Below are 25,744 nucleotides of genomic sequence, written 5' to 3' on the forward strand. Positions count from 1 at the left end.
AAGGTGGACTATTTCTTATATTTAAAGAAACTTTTTCTGTCCGGGTAACTAGGACTTCAAAGAGAGAGGTCAAGTAAAAATATTGCTCATTATTCAACCTTTTATCCTAAAATTGTATCAACATTTTGTTTTCAAGTTCATCTTGAATTCATATTTTTTCTACAAAACTTTAAATGTATTATTATTGTAGTTACACTGTAAGGATTGTTTGCTGTCCAAACAGTGAGTGTACAGTAAGCTTGCAAAGTTATATGTTCTTATTGTATCTTTGATCTAGAGGATTTTTCCAAAAAATCAAAAATGAATCAGCTCCTATGGCGCGGAACAGAATAAATTATAGAAACAGGACACTGATCAACTTTTCTGAAAACATTTACAGAAGAAATCAACAGGAAACACACAACTGGGTCATGTGCTACTCTAGAATATTCATAGTGAATTTGTAGTACCTTGGATTTATTTTTCTTCTCTTTTTACACAAGAAAGGAATATCCTCACTGTATTTGATCATATCCACATTCAGCTCCAGAGAAGCCTGGCTGGGGGGGGGGGGGTATTGCTTGTTTTAGAAGGGGCAGAGTTATCACACGTTTTCTTCCGATATTTTTAAGCACTTTTATTTCAATGTAAATAACATTAAAAAGGAGAATTCATAAAGCATCACTGAAATTAAAGCAAATGTGATGAAATGTCCGCATAAAAAACAGTATGCAGCATGACTTTTTAACTGAAATTTATAATCAGGGTGTTTTGGTGGCACAAACTAAAGAAAGTGCATTTCTTTCCAGAGAAATATTGTGCTGTATCATTTTTGAGGTGCACTTGCTTGGGTTGAATCTGCTGCCATTCTGATGCAGCGAAAAAGGGAGAGGCAGAGCTAATATGGTCGTCACTGAGCTGCACTTGCCTCACCGATGCTAAGTAGTTTTAATAGTTTTATTAACCTTTGTGCTATCAGATGACCCCACCCTTACATTGACGTGTTATTTCTACCATGACAAAGGTGGATAAAGGTGGATAAAGGTGGAAAGATTTCATGTAATCCATGGACACCAGAAAAAAGGTTCAGCGCACTCTCTAGTGGGTCTAGATGTCCCCACTCCCAATATTTAAGTGGCTAGGATGTCATGACACTCGAGGGGGGAGGAACCCAGATGCTGTAACCCAGAAGGAGGACAGGTGAGTGTTTTGGCGAGAAAGGATTTATTATTTCTCCAGAGGTGAAGATGGTTGAAGCTGGAAGGGGTCCGGACTTGAACGTGGCGGGTCGCGTGGCTGGAGGGCTTGATGCGGTTAGCGGGAGCCGGGAGGTCTTCAGGTTTCTTGAGCAGTTGAATGGAAGGTCCACGCTGACGTCACTCGTGAGAGGTAGGTAATCCTGAGACAAGGAGCATAAGATTAGAACGAGAACGAGAACGAGTAAAAGCAAGAGCAACAGAGCATAATTTAGGACCAGGGTTAGTCACCATAAGGAGCAACGAACTTGCGTTGAATTGTGGCGTTGGGTCTCCTTTTGAGCAGCCGAAGAGATGAGTTGAGTGAAGTCAGCTGGTGGCAATCAGGAGGAGCAGAGCTGGAGGGGGGGGGGGGGGGGTCTGACAGGCATCGTGACAAAGGATAGCACAAGGGTTACAGGTTGTGCATTTTTTTTGTTAGCCAAGTTTATTTTCCATTTTTGGCCATTTTAGGGTACAACAACACTGAGTGCAAAGCAGACATGAACGACCCAGGGAGTATTTCAGGCAGGCAACTCGAGCAGTGCGTTTACCTGGTTACTCGTCCCTGAAGGGGGTTCAGTTTAATCAAATCACCTGTTCAGCGTCCTATTTAAGTTCCAGGTGTGCGGTTCATTCCTTCTCTTCCACGCTCTGCGTTTGTCACCCCGCCCTCCTTCCCGGCTTCCACCTGTGAGCTATGTTAGGGATAGTTTAATACCCTAAGATTTCCATGGAGATCTTTGTTTTATGTAACTGAACGGATCCTTATGCCAAACTAAAAGACATATGGAAATAAATTTCTTTACTGCATGAGTTGTCTGACGGAAAAAATACGGTGCCAACCTCTCCTGGGGGAGCCTGATTTGTATTCCAACTCTTTGGTGGAACAGACATACCAATAAAAGGTTGTTGGTGTTACACCAACTTGATCACTACTGATAGTCTTTGCATTGACGATCCAAATCTTGCTTACATAAAAGACTCTAAATGTGTTAAAAGTTGCTTTAATTTGTGATTAAATCTATTTAGTTTGAGACTGGGATGAACATAAGTTCTGTCTGAGAAGAGTTCATTGGCAGCTGTCTGCAACATGAACACCTGCTGGGTTATCACACTGCAAGCGCTGAGTCAGACTACATGTAGAGAAACAAAATGCTCTACTTATCAATGACGTGGCACAGCTGCAGAGTAAAGAGCTTCCTTCGTTGCAAAGTACTGCTATTTTATGAGGAAATTCTGAGAACAACATTTTATGTAAATCTTTCTGTAAGTTTTACTTTTCAAATCAAACTTCAAACTGACAGATTGAGACAGAGCAAACTATCTGCAGACATTAAAAGCTGCTATGGGATAAAAGACCTTTTTATTCCATTGAGACACTGTCAGAATTTGACACCAGTGGATCTCTGTGACGGACATATCAGTGAAGAAAAAAAGACAAAACATTTCTCTGTGGAACAAAGGAGCATGAACAAAATTTCAGGTTTAAGAGATGAACACATCTTCAAACATATAATGGTCACATGCCCGATGAAAGATTAATTAGTTGCCAAAATTGCTCTCCTTTTAACATAGAACTGTGAAAAAACAATTTTTAATATGATTCCAATATAAAACAAAGGAAAAATTCATGATGCTCATGCAAGTTAAGGCTCAGCTGAGGCTGTTTTCAAAAGTTACACCAACAATCTATGTCTATGTGCTCTTCCACAGAAACAAAGAAAACAAATCTTTGATACAGTTTTCAGTGAGATGGGGATTCTAGATTTTTGTCTATAGGGAATATCATGTTCATGTGTGTAAGAATGGTTTTGTTGACCTGTAACTGTCATTCTGGGAATTTGCTCTGGATAAAGGTGCTGTAACTAGGTCAGAGAAGATCCACTACAAAAGGGGTAAAAAAGACTGTTTCTTTAGAAGAGAAAGGAAATAACTGCATTTTTTATCGTCAGTTTTTTATTTTCCTATTGAAATGATGAAAAAAAAAAATTGTTCCAGCACCTTCATTTGAGAAAAAATTAAATAAAGAAGGATATCTGTTATGATACTCTCACTGGAGTCTGGTAGGAACCACAAGCCAGATTTCCGTTCCTATTTTTGGACACAATAGATCTTTGCACGGCCTTATTTGCATGTGAAAATATTGTTGTACATAAAGACACAGGAAAGCAATAGATATGTGTAATTTTTTAAATAAAATGTAACAATGGAAGTGCATTGTATTAAAAAAAACTGGTGATTTTCATTCAGATTTTTTGTTTTTCGTGTTAATTTTTTGAGAGCTTCAAAAGCAAAGAAATAATAAACAGAATGGGCACCAACTTCATCTGCTCATTAAAACCATAAGATGAATTACAAATTGAAAAGCCACAATGTGACAGTGCTATAGACATGTCTTTATTTGCTCGTCACGATATTGCCAGGCATTTACCTTATCCATAAATATTACAGAGAAAAATGTCGGGGAAGTATTAAACATTAACCAGTAAGAACTGTTTATTTTTGTTTGTGGTGCCGCAGAAAATACTTTTTTATTTTTTAATGATTTTCAAAAATCTTTTTTGAGATATTTGTTTTTAGCTTTGAATTTTTTCTGTTTTTTGAGATTTTTCTTTATTTTCAAGATAATTTTTATCCCGGTTTTTCTATATAATTATGGCCCGCAGCAGCAGTCACTGACTGCTTGTCTTCCATATCTGCTTGTTTTCGCAGTTGGAACGGCTACTTCGCCGCCTTTCAGCGAGAATGTGACCCCCGCCGCATGCTCGAAAAGTCACCAAAACAGGCACACACCTCGGATAAATTGCAAATGAATTTTCCACAAAGTCAACATCACCCCCCCGAAGACGATGACATCACGGCCAGCGATCCCGTCAAAAAAATGAATGGGCCGAAAATCGCGTATGGGGCCGAACAAAATGTACTTCAAAATACATTTGTGAAACCCAAACACACATGTTGGGGATATCCCAAAGAAGTTTTGAGATAAAAAGAGGAGAAAAAGCCCCTTTAGTGCCACATACAAACGAAAACTCGTCCTAGGAATTTTTTGCCATTGTCTCGTAACTTCTCAGGCATCCATAACAAGGTGATGTGGAAAACATGTTGGAATTAGAAGTTGTAGATTTTGAACGGCGTGCGCATGGTGGATTCGCAACCGTTGCCATCTTAGCTAGCTTGCACATTTTTTATCGGAATGTCGTAAAGAGAAAATGAGCAATTCCATGGCCCACGCTGAACAAAACGATGTCACGCACGACAAGATTGATAAAGGAATGTGGGCGTGGTAAGCAAAAAACCGTCGCAAAAACATTTGCTGACACGGCAAAAAAAAAGAAAAAATCTGGATTTTATTTTTAAGAATCGGCTAACGAAACCCAGATAACTTTGTCCGGTATACCCCAAACCGGTTTTGAAATCATTACGTGTAGGAGACACGACCTATGGTTTGGCGGCCATTTTGTGCCAAAATCTTCCATTTTGAGATTTTCGCGTTTTTACACAATATGGAAAAATGAACTTTTTTTCGAGCGATTTCATAAAATTTGACTCGCATGTCCCTAGCGTAAGTCTACAATAACCTCGGGAAAAGGCCGCCATCTTGAATTTTCTATAAAAAACACCTTTACCACTGGATTCAATCGTAAACTTGTCGTTGGAATTTTCAGCGATCGTCTCGAAACATTTTGGGCATCAACAGCAAGCTATTCTGGAAAAAATGTTGCAATCAAAAGTTATAGATTTTGAACGGAACGCAAGCTAGCAAAGTGGCGCACTGTTATAAATCTTATGTCTTTCAATGGAATACTGTGAAATTTGAATGCATGCATTCCTGCCTGAAACTGAATACATTAAAAAACACTGGATATGGACATATAAGGAATGTGGGCGTGGTTAACATGAAACCACTGCTAAGTTGCTAAGGACAACCAAAAGTTTACTTTTTCCAATCTGTCTAAACCTCACGTCATTTTGTTCGTCTTCCCGAGGCGACCAAAACATAAAATGGTTGCTATGGAGATAAAATCAACAGAAAAGCCGCCATTTTGAAAAAAGTGGGTTTTTTAATCAACTTCTGACATCCAGCTCTCACCAATGGAGCAATGTGTATTTCTGAGTCAGTTGATGATGTTGATCGCTATGCTAGCACTTTTAACCACATTAGCATAACTAGTATAGTTAGCATAATTAGCATCTACAGCAATGTGTTTTTCCGAGTCAGTTGATGATGCTGATCGCTATGCTAGCACTTTTAGCTAAATTAGCATAGTTAGCATAAATAGCATATGCAGTTCTAACTATCCTTGATCAAAAGTGGCTGGTCAGGGCGGTGGGGCCAGTGAGGGCGGCGGTGGTGCGTAGAGTTGGGCGTGGAAGGCGGGTTGCGTCTGCAGGCCATACAACGCCGCTTGCGGCTTTAATTCTTTCTGTTTTTTTAAATGATTTATTTTTAATTTTTTAGGTTTTTTTATTTTCGAGATTTATTTTTTGGTTTTCTCATGCTTCATTTTCAAGATACAAATACCTGTTTTTTTATTTTTTATTTAAAATGATATGCTTCCAAATAAAACTGAGATCATTGTAAATAAAATGATAACCATAAAACCTCCTTAATGACACATCTCACTTCTGGATTCACAAATAAACTGTTTAACCATAACTTTGAATACAGAAGCATGAATGGAGAATGGTAGTGGATTATTGGATAATTTCTGGAAGCAAAACTAGAATCTGTTTGCCTGAAATCACTGTTACTCTTAACCCTTGTGCTGGACTAGGCACTTTAACATTGGGAGTTGGGTCATCTAGACCCACTAGACAGTGCGCTGAATCTTTTTTCTTCAATGATTTGTGAACTTCACTGGTGGATTACATGAAATCTTTCCACCTTTGTCATGGTAGGAATAACACGTCAATGCAAGGGTGGGGTCATCTAAGATAGCACAAGGGTTAAGACTCATCCCTCTGTTTGTTACACCAGCTGCTGCTACACAGTTTAGCGGGAATGAACATAAATATTTAGAACAAAAATAAAACAGATCAAATTAGGCAAATATGACACATTTTAGAAACTGAAAAGGTTTTGTTTTCCATATTTGGTCAAATAAGGCTTAAATGTCTTTACAAACTGATATTTGAAAAAAAAAAAAGCCAAAACATCTTCACACAGTCTCTATCCTTCCCTTGTGAAGACAGTTTTGGGAGCTTGTGCACCGAGCTCGAGGTTGGATGAATGAATTTTTTCTGAGTGAGCCCAGCCGACAGCAAACGTATGTTAGATTTACACAGCACACCCTCCTGCAGCCTCTTCATAATTTGCATAATGGGAAGTTAATTTAACACACATCCTCAGAGGATATGTAAGTGGCGGCATCGGCACAGTAATTTATTAAGCACCGCACCATCCCGGCACACAGCACCATGTGCAGCATTTGTTGTTTGCCTTTGCTGTTTTCTGTATTCTAATTACTCTCCCACTAGCAATTTTCTGAAAAACTTTTTGTGAATTCTTCGCCAAGTATTTCTGCTGAGAATAAAATACCTCAAGATAAAGATGCTGAAGCAAAGATAAAGGGATAAAACCAATTATTATTCCCCCTATTCTGTTTCCTTCTTGCCAAGCAGGAAATCATCAGGAGTTAAGATTCTCCCCCTCTCTTCTACAACATTGTATGAAGATTTGGACCCCACTTTATCATGGCGTGACTTACAAGCACATCTGCAGCTCTGCAGGCAGCACAGTTTTTAATATTGGCGAGCAGCACTGCATGGTGGAGCAAACCATAGTTGCTGCTGAATGCAGAGCCTGTCTTTTCCTGTTCGGGTCACCTCATCTGCTGGCTCCAGCCATCTGGTGGGAAATAGCTTCAGATCCTTTTAGTATCATTATAGCTTTAAAAAAAATATTACTTCAACAGGGGAAATTAAAAATATAATCCTAAAGGGTGGGTTTCCAGCAACACAGGACTGCTAAACACCTTTACACTGATTTAGTTGATAGAAGCTATCAGGAAGAATAATTAACATATGTGTACATAGATAAATTTTTGTCTGGCTCACCTGAGATAATTTGATATTCACATAGCCAAGAATATTCAGATCTTCCAAACTTTAAATCGTGGCAGAGGGTAGGTCAGAGTGCCAGTAGAGAATCCACTGATGCATAGAAGAACATTTTCTGATCCTTTTTTTTCTACTCATTTTGTTTTTATATATATATATATATATATATATATATATATATATATATATATATATATATATATATATATATATATATATATATATATATATATATATACATATATATGTATATATATATATATATATATATATGTATGTATATATAAATATATACATATATATATAGGAAAGTAATATTACTGTTTTATTATTGTCGTCACATGATAAAACGGTAGTGGATTAAGATTTCTAAACTTTCTTTGTTCGTTCATGAATAAATATTGATTTGGCGATATATTGAAATATTTCATTCGGTGATACTTTAAAATGCTATCAAGGTGATATTTATTCAATTATTTATGGACGTCCTTCAATGTCTGACTCTCGTTTTACGCCTAAACCCTGACCGCTACTTGGCAGCACAGCCCACTGACCCTGTTTGAGCAGCTCTGCACCGCACAAAACAACTGCGATCTCAGCGAGATCCAGCTCTTGTTAAATATTCAGCCTCCCGGTTTTTGCTGTTATGAGACATGCACTACCTACAGAACCTTATTGTTTGAGGCACATTCACTCTATGTTTTTTCTTTATAGTGAACAACATTTTGTTGTGTAAAATAACTGTTCCCTTTAAGAACAAAATATCTTCATTTACCAAAAGAAAAGCACCATGAATTTGCTTGGGTATGCAACTTGTATATGAGAGACTGTTGTAGTGCTTAACATTGTGATCATTAAATAAAATTATTTTTACCATATCATTACAATGAAAGGTGCATTAATATTCATGTAGAAATGTTTTAAATAAATTTTTTTGAAAAAATATTAAAAATTTGTTCTCGTACAGTCTTTGAATGCATTGCGATCACATTGTGAGACACATTTCGCTATGTGCATCAGGTGCCAGTCTCTTGCCAATACGCACACCTAATAAATATACAATCATGACTTATTTTACCCATTTACCCATTTTACCTTTAGCTTGATAATACCTTGGTTTATTGGGGTCTGATGAAACAAACTACATAAAACCTCAAGATTACTTAAATATAAAACACTGCTTTGCAGCTATGCATAAAGGACCTTTGCTCTTTACAAATTGTCATACACAGACGATTTTTTTTTTTTTTTTTTTTTAACTTGTCCTGTCCAACAGCTAGGCAAACAGATGAGAGCTGAGGGCCTCTTGTGTTGGACATATTTTATTTTAACAAGAGGGGTTATTCATCTTCAGACAAACCAAAGGTATGTCTGAATAAACCCCTTTTGTAATTGAGGCCAAAATTTATTAATTTCAATCATGTTTGAAAATCTTTGGTGTTGGACCGGACGGAAAAGGAAAGAGGGGAAGAAGAGAGAGGGACGTTAGAGAGAGGGGGGGGTAGGAGGGTGATAATAGGAGGGGAAGGGGGGTAAGACCATGAAGCAGCATAGAGCAGACAGGTTTACTGGTTGTTTATCGTTACGGTACGGTTCAAATGTAGTACAAAAAGGGCGGGGCCTGTTCACACACACTCAAATATTATCAACACACCTGCTAGCCGCAAAAATGTCCACATGTCAACATGCACACAAAACAGATAGTGTTCACGAACGCATACCTATGCCTTTAAACCAACTAGTGTGAAATCTTTCATTCATTCAATCATGCAAACTATTAGTGCAAAGGTGAGCTAACACCTGTGCTCAGGTGAGTGTTTATGTTCTTCTAAAATGGATGGTGGAATGTGAAAAGAAGGAGGAGGAGCGCCCAGCCACCCCCACACCCATACCCCCGCCGCAGCAGCAGCGGCAGCCGGAATTCCCCCAACGCCACACGGGAACAGGCAGGGAACAACCGCCCTCCGGGCGACCAAGACCGCCACCCAGGCCAGGGCCAGCAGGACCGCCGCGAGGCCCCCAGAGCCAGAGAGCAGGGAGGCGCAGAGGGAAAGAGAGCGCCGCCCCAGCCCAGCCAGGAAAGCAGCCCCCCGCCGCGCCGGAAGAGCCCAACGCAGGGCCCCACCGGAGAGGGACGCCCACAGCCCCAGACGAGCACCCCACCACCACCCAGGAGTTCCGGGCATCCCCCCGCCCCGACCCCAGGTACGAGCCAGGACCCCCCAAGGGAGACCCGCTCCGCACTCCAGGCAGCCACCCACCCGGCCCACGGTTGGTCCAGGTAGGAGCAAGGCAGGGGCCCGCCGCCCCCGCCCAGGAGGGGGGAACCCCGGGGAAAAAAGGGCGGCCCACAAGGGATGTTATAAATATGGCCCGACCAGGCTCGGCCATGTTGGAAGATTGGCGGGGCCCAGCGCCCAGGGGCAAGGACCAGGACCCACCCCCCAGGGACACAAACACCCCCGGCTCAGGTGTAATATGAACCCCCCCACCGCGCGGAGAGAGCACCGCCGGGCCCAGGGAGCCGGCACCCAAGGGACACGGCCGCCATCGCCAAGGGGCCCGCACCCCCCACCAGGGAAGGGGTAGGGGACAGATGGACCCAGGTCCCACCTTCCTTGTAAAATGTGTGTGCGTGTATGGGTGTTTGAGAGGGTGTTTGTGTGCATGTGTGTGTGTTTATGTTTGAATGTATATATTGAAGGGGGAGGGGTGTGTGTACTAAGGGGGGTGCAGTTAAAATTGGCGAGTAGGGCACTAAGGGGACATCTCCTGATTACTCACAGTGATGTCCCCTCACCCTCCACACCAAGGGGCCCTAAATGTCTAAGGTGCGGTTAAAATTGGCGGGTAGGGTGCCAGGAGGACATCTGCTGCTTGCTTGCAGTGATGTCCAAGCACCCCCCCTACCAAGGACCCTACATGTCTAGGAAGGGGGTAAGTTGGGGACAGCTGGTAGACTGTCCCCGGTGGTCAAACAGCCGTCCCCCAGCCCACCCCCAGCAAAGGGGCCAGGGCCACCCAGCCCAGGGGCCCACCCCCGGAGGCGCCGACACCCCAGGCCCGGCACCACCCACCCCACACAGAGAGAGAGGAGCCAGAAAGCGTCGCCCCCCCCCGGAGCAAGCCCAGGCCCCCACCCCCAGACGCCGGCCCTAGAAGAGCTCTGGTCAGGCCTCGACGGGACCGAGGAGGCCAACCGGCCGAGGCAACCACTGATTGCCTCAGCGGAGACCCCGACCCGCTAGCCCCCCCGACCCGTACTAATAATGGGCCCCCCCTCCCCCCCAGAACGCCCCCCCACAGGACAGGGCCGACAAGCCCCCCACCCCACCCCACCCCAGACCCCGCAGCCGAAGCGGGTGACACCCAGAGCGACCGGGGGCCCCGAGAGGGTTGTCCCGTCCCGCCCCAGAGCCAGGGAAGGGCCGATCCCAGCCCCAGGTGCAGATGGGCAGCCCATCCGGCGCCGCTGGGCCCCCCCCACCCGAGCAGGGCCCCCCGCCAACCCCCCCCAGCAAAGGCAAAGGGACCACCCCCCCAAGCCAAGCCAGACCACCACCCCACCCCCCCACCACGCACCCCCACACCCAAGCCCAGAGGACCACGCAGCGCCCCAGCCCGCCCCACCCAGGCACCGGACCCGACCCCCCGACCAACGGAGCCCCCCACCGCCCCCGCCAGGCACCGGAAGCCCCGACCCCCACCCCATACCACGGCAGAAGGGCAAGGAGCAGCGACGACCAAGCCCCCCACCCCCTAAGTCATGGAGTCAACCACAGGAGACCAGAGAGACTGAATTCTTTCAAAGTTACTTGAGCTTTGGGCTGACATTTTTTCCAAGCTGATATGATCAAACAGCAGATTTCTGTGTTGACTTATGTTTATATTTTTCTTGTTTTTCCAATTTATTAAAATAGTTTTTTTGGCAATACAAAGAGTTATGAAAATGATAGATGCTAATTCTTCTTCTATATCGATGGCACTCATGTCACCAAGCACACAAAGTGACGGTGAGGCAGTGATTGAAACCTTAAGCCAGACTGATAAATCGGCACATACCTGCTGCCAGAGAGCCTGGACAGGAGTGCAGAACCACAGTGCGTGCATGTAGCTGTCGGGTAGATTATTATCACAGTGCTCGCAAATGTCTGAGTTACTGAGACCCATCTTGAACATCCTCTGTCCAGTGTAGTAAATTCTGTGAAGAGTTTTGAGATGGATTAGCTGCAGATTTGGACTTTTTGTCAGTTTAAAGGTGTTTAGACAAAGTTCTGACCAGAAGCTTTCATCTGTGCTGATGCTCAAATCTGCATCCCATTTTTTTGTTGGAAGGGCAATATTGTTATCTAAATTACATAAAAGTTTGTATATTTTGGAGAGAGTTCTATACATTGAAAAATTAATCAGAGTGGTAACTACATCTGGTAGCTTTAAATCGTCGTCTTTAATTTTATACTTTTTAGTAATACTTGATTTAAGTTGCTGATATTCCAAGAAGTTATTTATTCCATGTTTGTCCTGAAGTTCCTGGGGGGTTATGAATCTTCTATCAATAATTACGTGCTCTAGTTGTTTTATGCCCCCTGCTTGCCAAGCTGGGAAGTGAATCATTTTTTTGTTAATAAGGATGTCCGGGTTGTTCCAGATGGGTGTCATTTTGCACGGTTGAATTGATGATTTTGATATTTTGAGAAATTCCCACCAGGCTGTTAAGGTGGCATTTATATTAATGCTTTTGAAACAATCCTGTTTTTTAACTGTTTGGCTAATAAATGGTAGCTGTGACAGGTTGATCTTTCCACATAACGCCTGTTCCAAGTCTAACCATGAGTTGGTTTCTGGATTATTTTTTAACCATTTTAAGATGTATTGTAATCTATTTGCAAGAAAGTATTTGTGGAAGTTAGGTAATTCTAATCCTCCACAGTTTTTTGCAGATTTTAAAGTTTTTAGACTAATTCTTGCAGGTTTGTTGTTCCATAGAAAGCTTGATATGGATGAGTCTAATGTTTTGAACCATTTTAATGGCGGTTGTGTGGGAATCATTGAGAAGAGATAATTAACCTTGGGTAAGATTTTCATTTTAACCGTGGCTACCTTGCCCATAAGGGACAAAGGCAGGTTGGTCCAGCGTGTTAGATCGTCCTGTATGCTTTTCAGTAATGGGGTGTGGTTTAGCTGCACCAGTTCTGATAGTTTGGGGGAAAAGTAGATACCCAGATATTTGATATTTCCTGTTTTAACTGGAATTGTGAGTCTTTGTTCCATATTCCTGTTGAGTGGTAATAAAACAGACTTATTCCAATTAATGGAATAGTCTGATATGGAGGAGAATTCATTTATGATCATTGCTGTTTCATTTACAGAATGTAAATTCCTTAAAAACAGTAATATGTCATCCGCATAAAGACTAATTTTATGATGGCTGTGTTTGGTTTTTATTCCTATAATGCTCTCATTCTGTCTTATTGCTGCAGCTAAAGGCTCAATGAATATAGCAAAAAGAGAAGGAGAGAGTGGGCAGCCCTGTCTGGTTCCTCTTCCAAGAAAAAACCTGTTTGAAGTCTGTTTATTAGTTCTAACTGATGCATTGGGGTTGTGATATAATATTTTGATCCAATTGATGAATGCTTCTCCAAAACCAAACTTCTGGAGGGCAGCAATAAGGAACTTCCAATTAACTCTGTCAAAGGCTTTTTCAGCATCCAGCGATAGTACCGTCATTTCCTGGTTTTTAATGGTGGCAAAGTCTATTATATTAACTAGTCTACGGACATTATCATCCGAGTGTCTGCCTTTGATGAATCCAGTCTGGTCGAAGTGAATTATGTGAGGAGTGATTTTTTCTATTCTCTGTGCTAGTGCTTTGCAGATAATTTTTACATCTGCATTGATTAGAGAAATAGGGCGATACACAGACGATTTTTAAAAATGAATGACTTCTCTTTATTGCTTCATTTACTTTTCCTGTATTTTGACATAACTGACCTCAAAGTGCATTTGAACAAAAGATAAAACATTTTTATTTTTTATAATTTTAATAAAACATAAAAACAAATCATTGATGTACACATAGACCTCTTTCATACAAAGCAAGTACAAAAGCATGAATTACATTGTCTTTGATTGTAGTCATTAAATAAAAACATTTTTTCGGGTTGTAGCTCTATAGTTAGAGCTAAAAGAAACTTTCCATTTTTGTGACCTCCTGCGTTTTGCCATTCTTGTCAGGTGTAATGGACAAAGTCAGCTCAATTTCATGGCCCGGTGGAGGACAGGGCATTTTGTTGATCCTGGCAAAGCTCAGACTGATGTCCATAAAAGTTTTATTTTTGGTTTCAGGAAGGACAACACAGAGATAAATGGATCCCAAAATGCAGACTACAACAAACACCAGAAAGGCGAAGGACTGCAACTTTTCCTGCACAAACAGAAAAACACAGACAAGAAAAAAGGAAAATGTGACATTTTTCATTATATATTTTTTGATAAAACTCAATTATACAACAAGTCTGATACAAAAGCCATTTAAAAAACTTTTTTCCATTTATTTATCTTTACATAGTATAACAAATGAGGCCGTTTATACCCCGCTTTTCCTTTAAGCCTTCCTAAATTCCTGCCAAGTCCAGAGGGATGTCACAACATCTGTTTTGTCATCTGTGTGTCAAGCTGAGGACAGCATATGCTTTCATTATTCTGCCTTTCCAGGGGTGACACAGACCTGCGTGCAGAATGTAAATCTCTGCTCACATTTACATCTTAAAGCAGCAAAGTTTAAATTATTTGCAAATCTTTTTAGTATTCTTGTTAGCAAATAACTTGAAGCATTCTGTGTTTTACAAAATGAAATCTTTACATGAATCCATTTGTGTGTGAGTGTGTTCAAGCAACCAAAGTATGAAAGCTAACCTCGTCCAGTGAATTATGCCAATAACAGAGATTAGTGACAGATTTAAAAATACATGCAGACTGATAACCCTGAGAGAGATTTAGATTTAATGTGTGTGTGTGCTTTAGGTGGCATGTTTGTGAGTCAGTCGGCAATATTAGGTTGGCACGAGAAATAGAAAATCACAGAGTAACACTAGTGTGTTACTAAGCTGTGTGTCCCTGCTCTTACGAGGACAGGCTTGGTCACAGGTCTTCTGTGTAAAGCAGTACATCTGTAGCCTAATAGATGATAAGATAACAAGCTGGGTCCAAACGACCGTGAATTCATCTGACACAGTTTTCTGCGGAATGTTTTTACAAAAAAGAGCATTATGCAGAGGACCCTGACCCAGTTTCCAAGCCGTCTTTGTGTGACGTAATGTTTTTTTCCTCAGTTGTGCTCCTAAGAAGATGCAGACTTCAATTGATGGCTCTGGAATATGATTCATACAGTTGTACAAACGCTTATACATCCACTCCAATTGTCATTGGTAGAGTTTTTGTAAGCCCAGCAGATTTATGGGAAAAGGCTTTTCTGTTTCTGACACCCGGATAAGCCTCTGATCTGCTGTGGCGACACAGCCAAGGTCAGAGTGGGGCACATGCTAAAAAAACAGGCGGTCCAATAAAAGCCCATCTGCTTCTGAAAACTCCAAACAAGTTAAGATCAATAAAGTGTAAACCTAAGTGCTCACTCTTCATATTAGAGCATGAAGACAAGTGATGACAGTTTTGATATGGTTCATATTGGAAAAATATATATATTCCCATGTCCTAAGGAATAATTGATAGCTCTCGTTTCAAAAAAGGAGTATAACCATAAAATATTAAAAAATACAAAATATAATACAAAAATGTTAAGACAATATTTGCCTCTTAACACACATTAGAGCATCAGAACGGATGAATTATGTAAAAGTTCAAAATACTCATCAGCGTTTAAAATAAGTCCATCAATGTTACCTTTTCAAAAGCTTCAATTTTTATTCTGTCTGTACTACAGAGCAAACCCTCTGAAAACACACAGAGACCTGGAAGATTGTGGACACAATGTCTATTTAAGTTATCAAGTATTTTAGCAATGTTTCATCACAAATATAGTGAAAGAGCTCAAAAAAAGATTCTAAGAAGAAAGAACCTGCCTTCAAATATTAGGTCACTAGCTAGAACAGACAATCATTGTCATCCAGTCTGAATACACCCTAAGTTGTGTTTTTGATCATATTCTGTGCCGTCCCCTGTCAGTCACTCCATGTTGAAGTTAACAATCCACAGCTGTCTTCATTTAGTTAAGTATCCCCAGTGTATTTAAGTGTCTGGTTTTCATTTTGTCTTTGTCAGATCATCTGCTCTGCCTTGCCACCCTTTTGTTTCTATAAGATTTTTTTTTGGTCATATTTCAATTTATTTATGAATGTATTCGTTTTGACCACCATGCCTGCTTTTGGAGACTTCACCACAATTTCCAATGATACAATTAGAAAAACAAAAACTCAGATGCTTAACCTGCTCATTTACCACTTTTTCAAGTACGTGGGAGCCAAATCCATCTTCTGGAAATTGTCAGAATGGAAGGTCGAAAGGAATACACTCGGACTGATTTTATCCTGCCTCTGATTTTATCCTGCCTCTCTTATGAATCTATTGTCTGTTTTGTTTATTTGGAACTGGCACATCGCTTCGAACACAACTGAGCCTGTTTGTTCATGTGTTGTTCATACACATGTAAAATAAAAGTGTGAAATTTGAATAAGTGCAGAAGTAAAAGTTGCAAACTGAAGCAATAATTTTATTCATGCAGCATATAAAACCAATCGGAGTAGAAAATACATGCAAAATGAATGTTTTTGTTTGAGATAACTTGTTACTTTTATTGATGTACTAAGTACCGCCAAGTTCAATGTTGTATTTTCTATTTTTAAGAGTTTTTTTTAAATGATTAATCGGGTCCAAAATTAGCCTTAATTACAATTTAGGCTCCATGTGTGCTGGTTGCGTGAATGGTCAAATAACAGGAAATATGTGGATGCATGTGCAGGCTGCTGCAGCAGCAATGAGCCCTCAGAGGTGCGTGGGAATCTTGTGGTGTGCTGGAGAGAGTTAATTGCATGCGTGTGACTTTTACAGATTGTGCTGTGACTGGGAGACACACTCAAGGGCAAACTCTGTAATTCATCAAAGACAGAAATGTAACCCTAAGATTAAGCTGCCTATGCTGGACTGTTGAACAATTTGTGGATTATCTGGAGCTCAACAACATGAGAACAAACATTTTCAGAGCGCATCAATTTTTTGTTTTTTTCTTATAACAATCCAATCTCATCTTTTTATATCATGGGGAGACACATCCGTGAAGCTGAAAGACTTCATACTCATCAATGTTGAAGCATGTTGTTGTTTCTCACTTTCCCTGTCATGAAATCATGTCATGCATATATCCTTCAGTTAATCAAAAGTTACAAAAGCATAAAAGTCTTCCCCAAAAATGATCAATATTTCAGAGTGCTTTCACATTAAACTGTAGCAGATCTCAGACATTCTGATCAACAGTTTTTGTCTTAAGTCAGAGTAATGTGGGTGACTTTTTCTGTAAGTTTATCCTGTTCGTTTTCATAAAAAATGCATGGCTGGATTGTAATGTGAGCTGAAGGATAATTGTCAGCTTTACATTTTGCTCTGCTTCCAGAGATATATATGGCATGAGAAGGCTTTCATTCATAAATCTGGAATAATGAATGCTACGTCTCTGCTGTTCAAAACTTCATTCCTCCTCCAGCCCCTCCAGAGTATTTGCTCTATTGTGCTCATCACAATGACACAAAGAGGTGAGTTGAAACTTTGAAAAAAATAAAAAATAAAAGAGCAAAAGAGCCCTGTGAAAAGTTTATTACATTTTTAGTGCAGCTGCTGTAGATTTCCCAGTGCAGTGCCATCAAAATGTCTTAACAACAGATGATTGAAATGAGGTTTGTACTGCAGTGGATATTATTTTGTGTCGTTTCTTGTGGAAAAGGTGCAAGAAAGAATTAAACCATGAAATTGTTTTCACTGCAAGTAAGGAACAAAACCTTACATTTTGTGTATTGAGTTGAGAACCCTCAGAGGGATTAGTCGTCTCGCTTCACTTTCTGTTACCTAGAATTAATTTACATTCAATTATTAGTTTTTCAAAACAGTGAAATTTTAAAGTGAAGTTATGTTTCTACCAATTGTCAATGCTATAGTTGAGGAGAATTCCAGTAAAAATCTACAAACTCCTGAATTTTAATATAATGCATTCTCAAATTTATCAAGCTGACAGGTTTATCCAAACAAAGGAGAAAGTTTCAGCTCATTACACAAATGTCCCTCAACATTTCATTTGTCATTGTAAAGTAGAGATTAATATCTGAAAGTTGAATAAGGAAAACAAAAAGTGTAAATAAATTAAAAAAAGATATCATATCATTTAGTAACCGATTTTACAAAAAAAAAGGAAAAAACTTTTCCCTTGGACATCATTTAAATAGGGACAGATTTTACAAACCGAAGTCAGAGTCATATAAATGATATATCCATCAATCAACATTGTTAATTAAAATGCAGATTTTTAATGTGTAATTTTGAATTTTTTTTATTTTTTTTTTTTTTTAGATTAGATGCACCATTAAACCCCTTCAGAGTTTAAGATCCCTTTACCTGTACTTCCTGGTCTGAATCTTTACATAAACCGCAATTTCTAAACCAGAGCTATACAACCTGAGGCTCCATAGTGGCTCTCTGGCTGAAAAAAATAAAAATTATAGTGATTGTAAAATATAAGAGTTAGTCAGTTACTTAGCTTGCATTGGTTTTTAAAATCAAAAGTCCAATAGGGAGCCGCTTAGAAAATAGTTGTGTATATTCTTCACAGACCTAAGTAATTACAAGAGAAAATGCTATTTTTGTCTTGCGTTGTTTCACATTTTTCTTTGGAGTACATTAGCTTCAGTGGAATGATCCTATGAAGCCCTTTTAATTTGAAAAGGAAGTCATACAAGCCTCCAACAAGTGTAAAAAACAATTTCACATTTAAAGAGATTGTTTTTTTCTCTACATTTATTTTTTATTCATGCCAAAAAAAAAATGTAATTTCTGTATCTTTCAAAAGTAACTGATATGAATGTAAAGCAGTATAAAAACTTTTGAAAGGGTTAAGGAGTTTGCGGCTCCTACTAGTATCATTGAGAAACAGGCCCAAATGATTCTTTTAGTATTAAAGGTTAGGGAACATCAGTATCTAACAACGCAGTTTAGAGAAAAATCCAAAGGATTATTTTGCATTGTAATTCATTTTCTTGGCGTTTCAATTCGCTTTATAAAACGTGGATGGAAAGACAGAAAGTCATTGATGATTAAAAAAATACCTCAAACTTCATATCTGCAAAACAATAAAAATGGAAAGACAAACAAGTAGACCAAACTGCAGTCAAAAAAATTGATGCATGATAAAGAAATCTAGACCCTTTTTGCATGAAATGTCCCTTTTCTGCAGCCGTTATCAATGAATCCCTACCCTAATGAAAGCGGTTCTGCAGATGAAAGCCAAGTGGAGACCTCATGGTACTCTGTCATGGCAGTGACGGGATGTGACATTGCAGGAGCGTATTGTTTAAACAGAGGTCAGAGCTTGTTTCAGGTGCAAGTCAGGAACCAGTGAGTCACCGCTGTAATCTTGCTGCCCGGCGTGTCCCTGCGAGTAAGCGGGCTCAGCACATCCCAGTCAACACAAGGAGTACTGGAGTAAATGTGGCACCAGCTGCCTAAAAATATCCACCTGTCACTTCCTGTGTCTCACACTTGTCCACACCATCCTTGCCTCGGCCAGCCTTATCTTCTGGGTTCTTCTCTGAGTCTTCTACAAATTCATTTGTACAGGTCTCCTGGGTCATTACTGGCTTTAAGCTGTATGTTTTTACCATATGTGTAATGCCAAAATGAGTTGTAATTGTCCTTCCTGCTACTTAGATGTGTTGGAAACACTGCCAACCAAATGAAGGTCAAAGACTTCACTCTGACATGTTTCTGCCTTGTTTTATTTCAACACTATAACCACCATACATACAGCTTGGATGCTTTAAATATTCATCACTTTGGATCCACATGTCATTTGAACAGAGAAATCACCTTTCCTATGCTAATATACCTTGATATTGACTAAATCACAGCTGGTTCTCCAACAACAAAGTCTCCCGCTGGACAGTCATCTCCTTCCTGAGTCTCATAGGACCTCACATGTGTCATCTTTTACCAATGATCCCGTTTCAACTTTTGTTCTTGTAAGCCTGCCCAGCAACCACTGCTGTGATGTAAAGTAATGTCATGGAGGCATCTTTGTACAGACAGCAGCTCATGTGTTTCAGTGTCCTGAAACTTAAATCGTGTGATGTGCTTCCTTGTCTTGACATTATTGCTTCCATCTCCTCCATGAGTCACATTATTATAGCACGGATTATTTTCTGCCAGGACATAGGCTACAAACACATGCTTTGTTTTTCTGTCCTTTGAGCTGACCCTTCACACTCTGCCTTAGATTCTTGTTGCTAACTTGCAACACCTTCTTCAAAGCTGAAAACTTAGTGTGACATCTGTAGGTAGAGCATTGAGCTGTCTTCTTAAAGGTCAATCCCTTTAGTTTATTTATGTCACTTCCTTTTTGATGAAAATCCCGCATTAGTGAAGTCTAAATGTAATACGATGTTATCTATATCCTAAAAATGGAGCAATGTAACAAATTCTACACTGACGTCATCATATTAATAGCCTACTATTTTTTGCATTTTAACTCACTGAAAGCTAGCAGAAAATGTTTCTTGGGATATCCATGATCTGCAACACTTTTGAAAAAAAAAAAAAGAAAAACCACAAAAAAATTCATCTTCAAACTGTGGCATTTCAGTTGACCTGAAATAACTTTTTTCTACTCCTGAAAGGCAGCTGAGAAGCTGATTTCAGAACATTTCAGAAGCTCCCTTGCAGTTGGTACCTTGAGTTTTTCTCCAACCCTCACAGACAAGAAAGAAAACAAATAAACATTTTATTACCAAAAGTATTCCCATCCAAATTATTAGAATCAGGTGTTTCTAATCATTTGGCCTGGCCACAGCTGTATAAAATCAAGCACCCAGGCATGTAGACTGTTTTTTACAAACTTTTGTGAAAGAATGGGTTACTCTCAGGAGCGAATTCCAGCGTGAAGTGTCCTAGGATGCCACCACTCCTAGATATTCCACAGTCAACTGTCAGCTCTATCATAAAAAAATGGAAGAGTTTGGAACAACAGTAACTCAGCCACGAAGGGGCCGGCCACGTAAACTGCCAAAGAGGGATAATCGGATGTTGAAGCGCTTAGTGCAAAGAGGTCCCCAACTTTTTGCACAGTCCATTGCTACATGTGACCTTAAGATTAGCCCAAGTACAGTATGCAGAGAGCTTCATGGAATGTGTTTCCATGGCCGAGGAGCTGCATCCAAGCCACACATCGCCAAGTGCAATGCAAAGCGTCTTAGGCATTGGTGAAAGCACGCCGCCACAGGACTCTAGAGCAGTAGAGACGCGTTGTCTGGAGTCATGACTCACGCTTTTCCATTTGGCAATCTGATGGACGAGTCTGGGTTTGGAAGTTGCCAGGAGAACGGTTCAGAACATTTCAGACTGCATTGTGCTGAGTGTGACATTTGGAGGAGGAGCAATTATGAAGGAAAAAAAGCGACCGCCATTGCTCTCTGCCATGCACTACAGAAAAGGCTCAGGAAATCCTTCCCACCAAGTTCAACAAGACTTTTTAATAGAGCTAGGAGGGGAGGGGGCATGAGGAGGGTTCACTGAATGGTCAACTATTTTAATTCTTTTTTATTCTGTTCTTAGTGAGTTCGTTTGAAATTATTTTTATGTTTTTATGATTATTAATTATTTTTAATATTTCTAATATCTTTTTATGATCCTCATATTTAATTTATTGTGTATATTTGGAGCAATGGATGGACATGAAAGATCCCCTCTGGATCGATCTATCTTATCTAATCCATCTTATCTAATCCATCTTATCTATCTATCTTATCTATCTATCTATCCTATCTATCTATCTATCTATCTATCTATCTATCTATCTATCTATCTATCTATCTATCTATCTATCTATCTATCTATCTATCTATCTATCTATCTATCTATCTATCTATCTATCTATCTATCTATCTATCTATCTATCTATCTATCTATCTATCTATCTATCTATCTATCTATCTATCTATCTATCTATCTATCTATCTATCTATCTATCTATCTATCTATCTATCTATCTATCTATCTATCTATCTATCTATCTGGGGTTGTTTTAAAGGACATGGGGCTGGGCTTGAAATGAGCTTTGAATGCTTCCGAATACCAAAACATTTTGGCAATGTCCATAACGACATGGATGACAGAGTCTGGTGTGGATGAACTTGACTGGTCTGCACAGAGTCCTGACCTGAACCCAATAGAACACCTATTGGATGAATTAGGGCAAAGACTGAGAGCCAGGCCTTCTCCATCAACATTAATGTGTGACCTCATCAATGTGCTTTTGGAAGAATGGTCAAAAATTCCTAGAAACACACTCCTCAACCTCGTGGACAGCATTCCCAGAAGAGTTGAAGCTGTAAGAGCTGCAAAAGGTGGACCGATATCATGTGGAACTCTATGGGTAAGGAATGGGATGGCACTTCTCTTCACATGCAAGTAAAGGGAGGTGAGCGAATACTTTAGGTAATATAGTGTATTGTTGAAACTTTCCTTGTACTTTTATAAAAGTTTATTTTTTTATTTAATGACAGATTTTAAAAAAAGAGCCCATAATTTCTTTAAATTTTTATCATGTCTCCATCCTTTAACTTTAAATCTTTTTTTGAAAAACTGTTACATCTGCAACAACAAAAAAACACATTTATTTTCACAGCATCATATCTTATCTATAAAAGACATTATTTGATTTAATTTAAATTTGCATTTATCAACACATAGTTCTATTATATTTTATGGTAATTATATCGTTATTAAAAAAAAAAGCTATTGGTCCATCATACATGGAAATTCAGTAGTCGTAGTTACTGTAAGCAAACCCTCAGGCTTTTCTAGGATGATATGTAAAAATAAAACAAAATAAAGAATAAGCACTCATTCTAAAAAATAACGTTATTTCCCGGTAGGGAATTACCTTCATGATGTTTGATTCAGTGAGGACTTTTCTGTCTATTCTAATTTCAGTTTACGCTTAGCCTCCAACATAACACTCATGGTGACTGAAAAGACTAAATTTGGTTTATCTGGAGGGGCTGCACTAAAAGTAAGCAGAAAGCATTTGTCGGAAGGTCAAAGCAGCGTCATTGTTGCGCCCAGAGCAAAATTTTACTCGGATCTTTAACTGTTGTGCTAAATTTTATCCAAGTGGTTTTCTCTCTCTGTAATGTAAGCAGAACCTTTTGGCTGTGAGTGCTCCTTCAGCGTGTACTCTGTGTGTTTACTGCCGAACGAGCACAGCAGATCAGGAGGCCTGTTCTGCACTGAGGGGAAAAAAAATTCAACTGTTTTAGTGCTGTTCAACTGAACACAGACAATTTTTCTATTGTAAAATGCTAAAAATTATTTTATTTGATAGAATTTTAGGTTTAGCATCTCAATCAAAAGTTCAATAAAAAAAAACAAGGGTTGATAACTCATTTTTCAAATAAATAAATAAAACTGGTTGCCTTTTTGTCATGCTTCGCTAAGGATTGGTGAGCTGTGAAAAAGAGCAGCACGCATTTCCTGTGTAGTTCCACCTCATTAAAGTCATTGATGATCACATTACAGCACATTGCTGAAAATCCTGCATCTACTGCTCTTGTTTCGCGGATAAACAAGGTCGTGCCTAAAACGCAGAGATCTCTGTGCTGAAACTCAGCTGCATGTGAATAGAACAGAATTCAGTTAGCTGATGTCCTGGGAACTGCCTCATGGTAAATCCCTGCATCCAGCAGCTTCACCAAGAGTTTGAATCTCCACCTGAGCACTTGTGATGCCAATCCTAGACTTTTATGACAAGTACAGATCATTTAAAAGCACAAAAGTACTACAGTAATTTGTAAAAAACAGACTAATGTGAAGTTAAAGTTCTATTTCTGAGTGTGTTCTGCATATCTCACCCATCTGTGACAGAGTCTCTAGTGTCCAACTGGGAGGCACTGGGTCCCATTTTTTTATTTTGGCACAACGTGAGGGCAAAAACTCACAAAAAAAGTTTTCATTCAATACATTTTTTTTGGATCCTAAAATGTTAAATAAGAAAACTTAAACTTGAAACAAAGCTAACTTTAGTGTCTGTATGCTTTTTTTTTTTGTTCACAAAGATGAGAATGTCAAATGCTGTTAGGATCTAATGAGGCTGTGACATTCTGACCCAAGGGAAAGTTCTGTCTATAAAAAGAAGGTCAAAACTATGTCCTCATTACAAAATTCAATTATAAGTCAGGCACAGTGGAAAAAGAACCTTACTGCTGCTACGAAACTGTAGAAGTTCCAGTCAATGTAATCCAACCCTCAGACACCAACATCAACCAAAAAACTAAAATTGATCACTTGGCTAAAGCAAGAGACAAAATATCAAAACGCTCCTTTCAATATTTGTTGCAAGAGACGCCAAACATGAGTGGATATGGAAGCAAACAACAGAATAAAATCTACAAGCAGAGCCCCTGGAGGGGGGCACAACAATAAACAGAACAGGATAGGGTGTGTATTCAATGAATCCTTTTGAATCCTCCATGCAAAAAGCAGCTCCATTCTGTGTCAATAAAATGTTAAAAATTCTACAACATTGGTCTTGTGATTCTGAGCATGTCTCACTAGTTTTGAATTGCAAAACTAGTCTTGAAGTCAGTAACGAGGGAAAGTTTTGTGGAAGTTTCTACTCATTATGACCTGCAGCCTTTTGGCAGACAGAAGCAGAATGAGCAGCAAGAACAGTTCAAATCCATCAGGGAGTATTAGGGGACCGGTCTGCTTCAACAATCTATTCTGCATCATATAGAGAAGAAAGAGAGGAATGAATTCACAGCTGGGACTAAACTTTGCATGTGAAAGTGCACAGCACGATTGCAAATTTGCCTTCAGACCTTCAACCAAAATATGGGAAGGTGGGAAGGTCAAAGTCGTTCTTGGTCAAAGTTGTTCTCGAATTCTTCAGGTAGAATACCTGGAATCGCAAACTCTGTGCAAAAACCAATTTGGAAAACAAATTAGGAAGAAACGTCTGAAACTTTGATGACAGAGCACATCAAATACTTACAAAAGGGGTTTGTCAGACAACTCCGAAACAGGAAAAGGAAACTGTTAAGCTTTGACTGTGAAAAGCATTTTTTAAAAGCTTGCAAATGTAAAAAAAACAACAACAACCTCAAAACAGAACAACTGTCATCTTGAAACACATTTTATCATAAAAAAAAAAAAAACTAAGAAAAATCGAAAAATGAAAAAGACAAGCATTTACCCATTCAGGGCTTAAGCTTAAGCAATGGGAAAAGAAAATGTTTGACAAAAAACCTTCTGGTTCAAATATCTAAAAAAGCGTAGCACATAAGGACAGGTTAGAGTCGGCATTAAGAGATGCGCGACATCTGAATAAACAAGAGGTCAAATCCATAAACACATTTCAACTGAAAAGTCCTTCTGGTTTATCCTGTCTGCATTTCAACAACATGCTATGTACATTTAATTTAAAAAAGATAGTTCTGATGATTACTGCATCAGAGCTGTCAATGTAAGCGCAGACAGCAGATATTTTCAACACGTGGAATGTTTTTTCTTCTTCCAATTTTTAAGTCACCAAAGCCTGGCCTTGAGATTAAGTAGAGATAAAACCCATACTCTAAAATGAAAAATGCAGTTCTATATAAAATGACAGCCAGCTGGATCAGAGTTCTGCAGTTTTGATGAGGAAAAAAGCCACTCTGGACCCCTGGCAAGACATTAAAGACTGCAACAAAACATCAAAGATAAAGAGTGTTTCTCCCTTGGTCTTCTCCTAACTTCAGAATACACATATAGAATTCACGCTGTGACACAACTGCAGGGGACTAAAATGTTGAATTACCACTCTTCAAAGGAGTTCATTGAACAGATTTACTGGGTGGAAAGATGCAACGCAGAACTTGTTAATGCGGCAGCTTGAGCATTCCGGCTTTGCAAAACAGAAGATTTCATTATTGCGCTTTGTCTTTACAAAGGAAAAGACTTCTCTAGTTATGACAAAGATAACCACATTGCTTTATGATTAGAAATTGTTAAAGAAACTGTTGACTCATGATGAAAAAATAAATAAAAATAAAGTAAGATTAATGTTTTGTAACCGCTCTTTTGGATTCAAGACAGACATTTAACAAAACAAAAAACTTAAAGTCAACACTGGTTAAATCAGCTTTACATGACTCTTTTTAATGAACTTCATTTTTCATTTTGCATGTCTAGTGACTGGAGATTGTCTGTGTTTTCTG

At 39.4% G+C, this 25,744-nt stretch overlaps 1 protein-coding gene and 1 long non-coding RNA gene across 5 annotated transcripts in view; both read right to left on the reverse strand.

The window, feature by feature from the left end:
• Positions 1–1,186: 1,186 nt before the first annotated feature.
• LOC110015131 lies at positions 1,187–1,582 on the reverse strand. Its single transcript, XR_002290239.2, has 2 exons — positions 1,467–1,582; positions 1,187–1,378 (listed from the first exon to the last, which is right to left on the reverse strand). It is a non-coding gene; the product is annotated as an uncharacterized LOC110015131 (long non-coding RNA).
• An 11,630-nt stretch (positions 1,583–13,212) lies between these two features.
• slc2a9 (solute carrier family 2 member 9) overlaps positions 13,213–25,744 on the reverse strand; it is a 152,704-nt gene continuing 140,172 nt past the window's right edge. For all 4 annotated transcript variants that reach the window (XM_011475095.3, XM_011475092.3, XM_011475093.3 and 1 more), the window contains exon 13: positions 13,213–13,704. In XM_011475095.3, the coding sequence (XP_011473397.1) occupies positions 13,462–13,704 (243 nt within the window). In that variant the 3' untranslated portion in view covers positions 13,213–13,461. The remainder of the gene's footprint in view (positions 13,705–25,744) is intronic.

Source organism: Oryzias latipes, chromosome 5, assembly GCF_002234675.1.
Source record: "Oryzias latipes chromosome 5, ASM223467v1".
Taxonomy (NCBI): Eukaryota; Metazoa; Chordata; class Actinopteri; order Beloniformes; family Adrianichthyidae; genus Oryzias; species Oryzias latipes.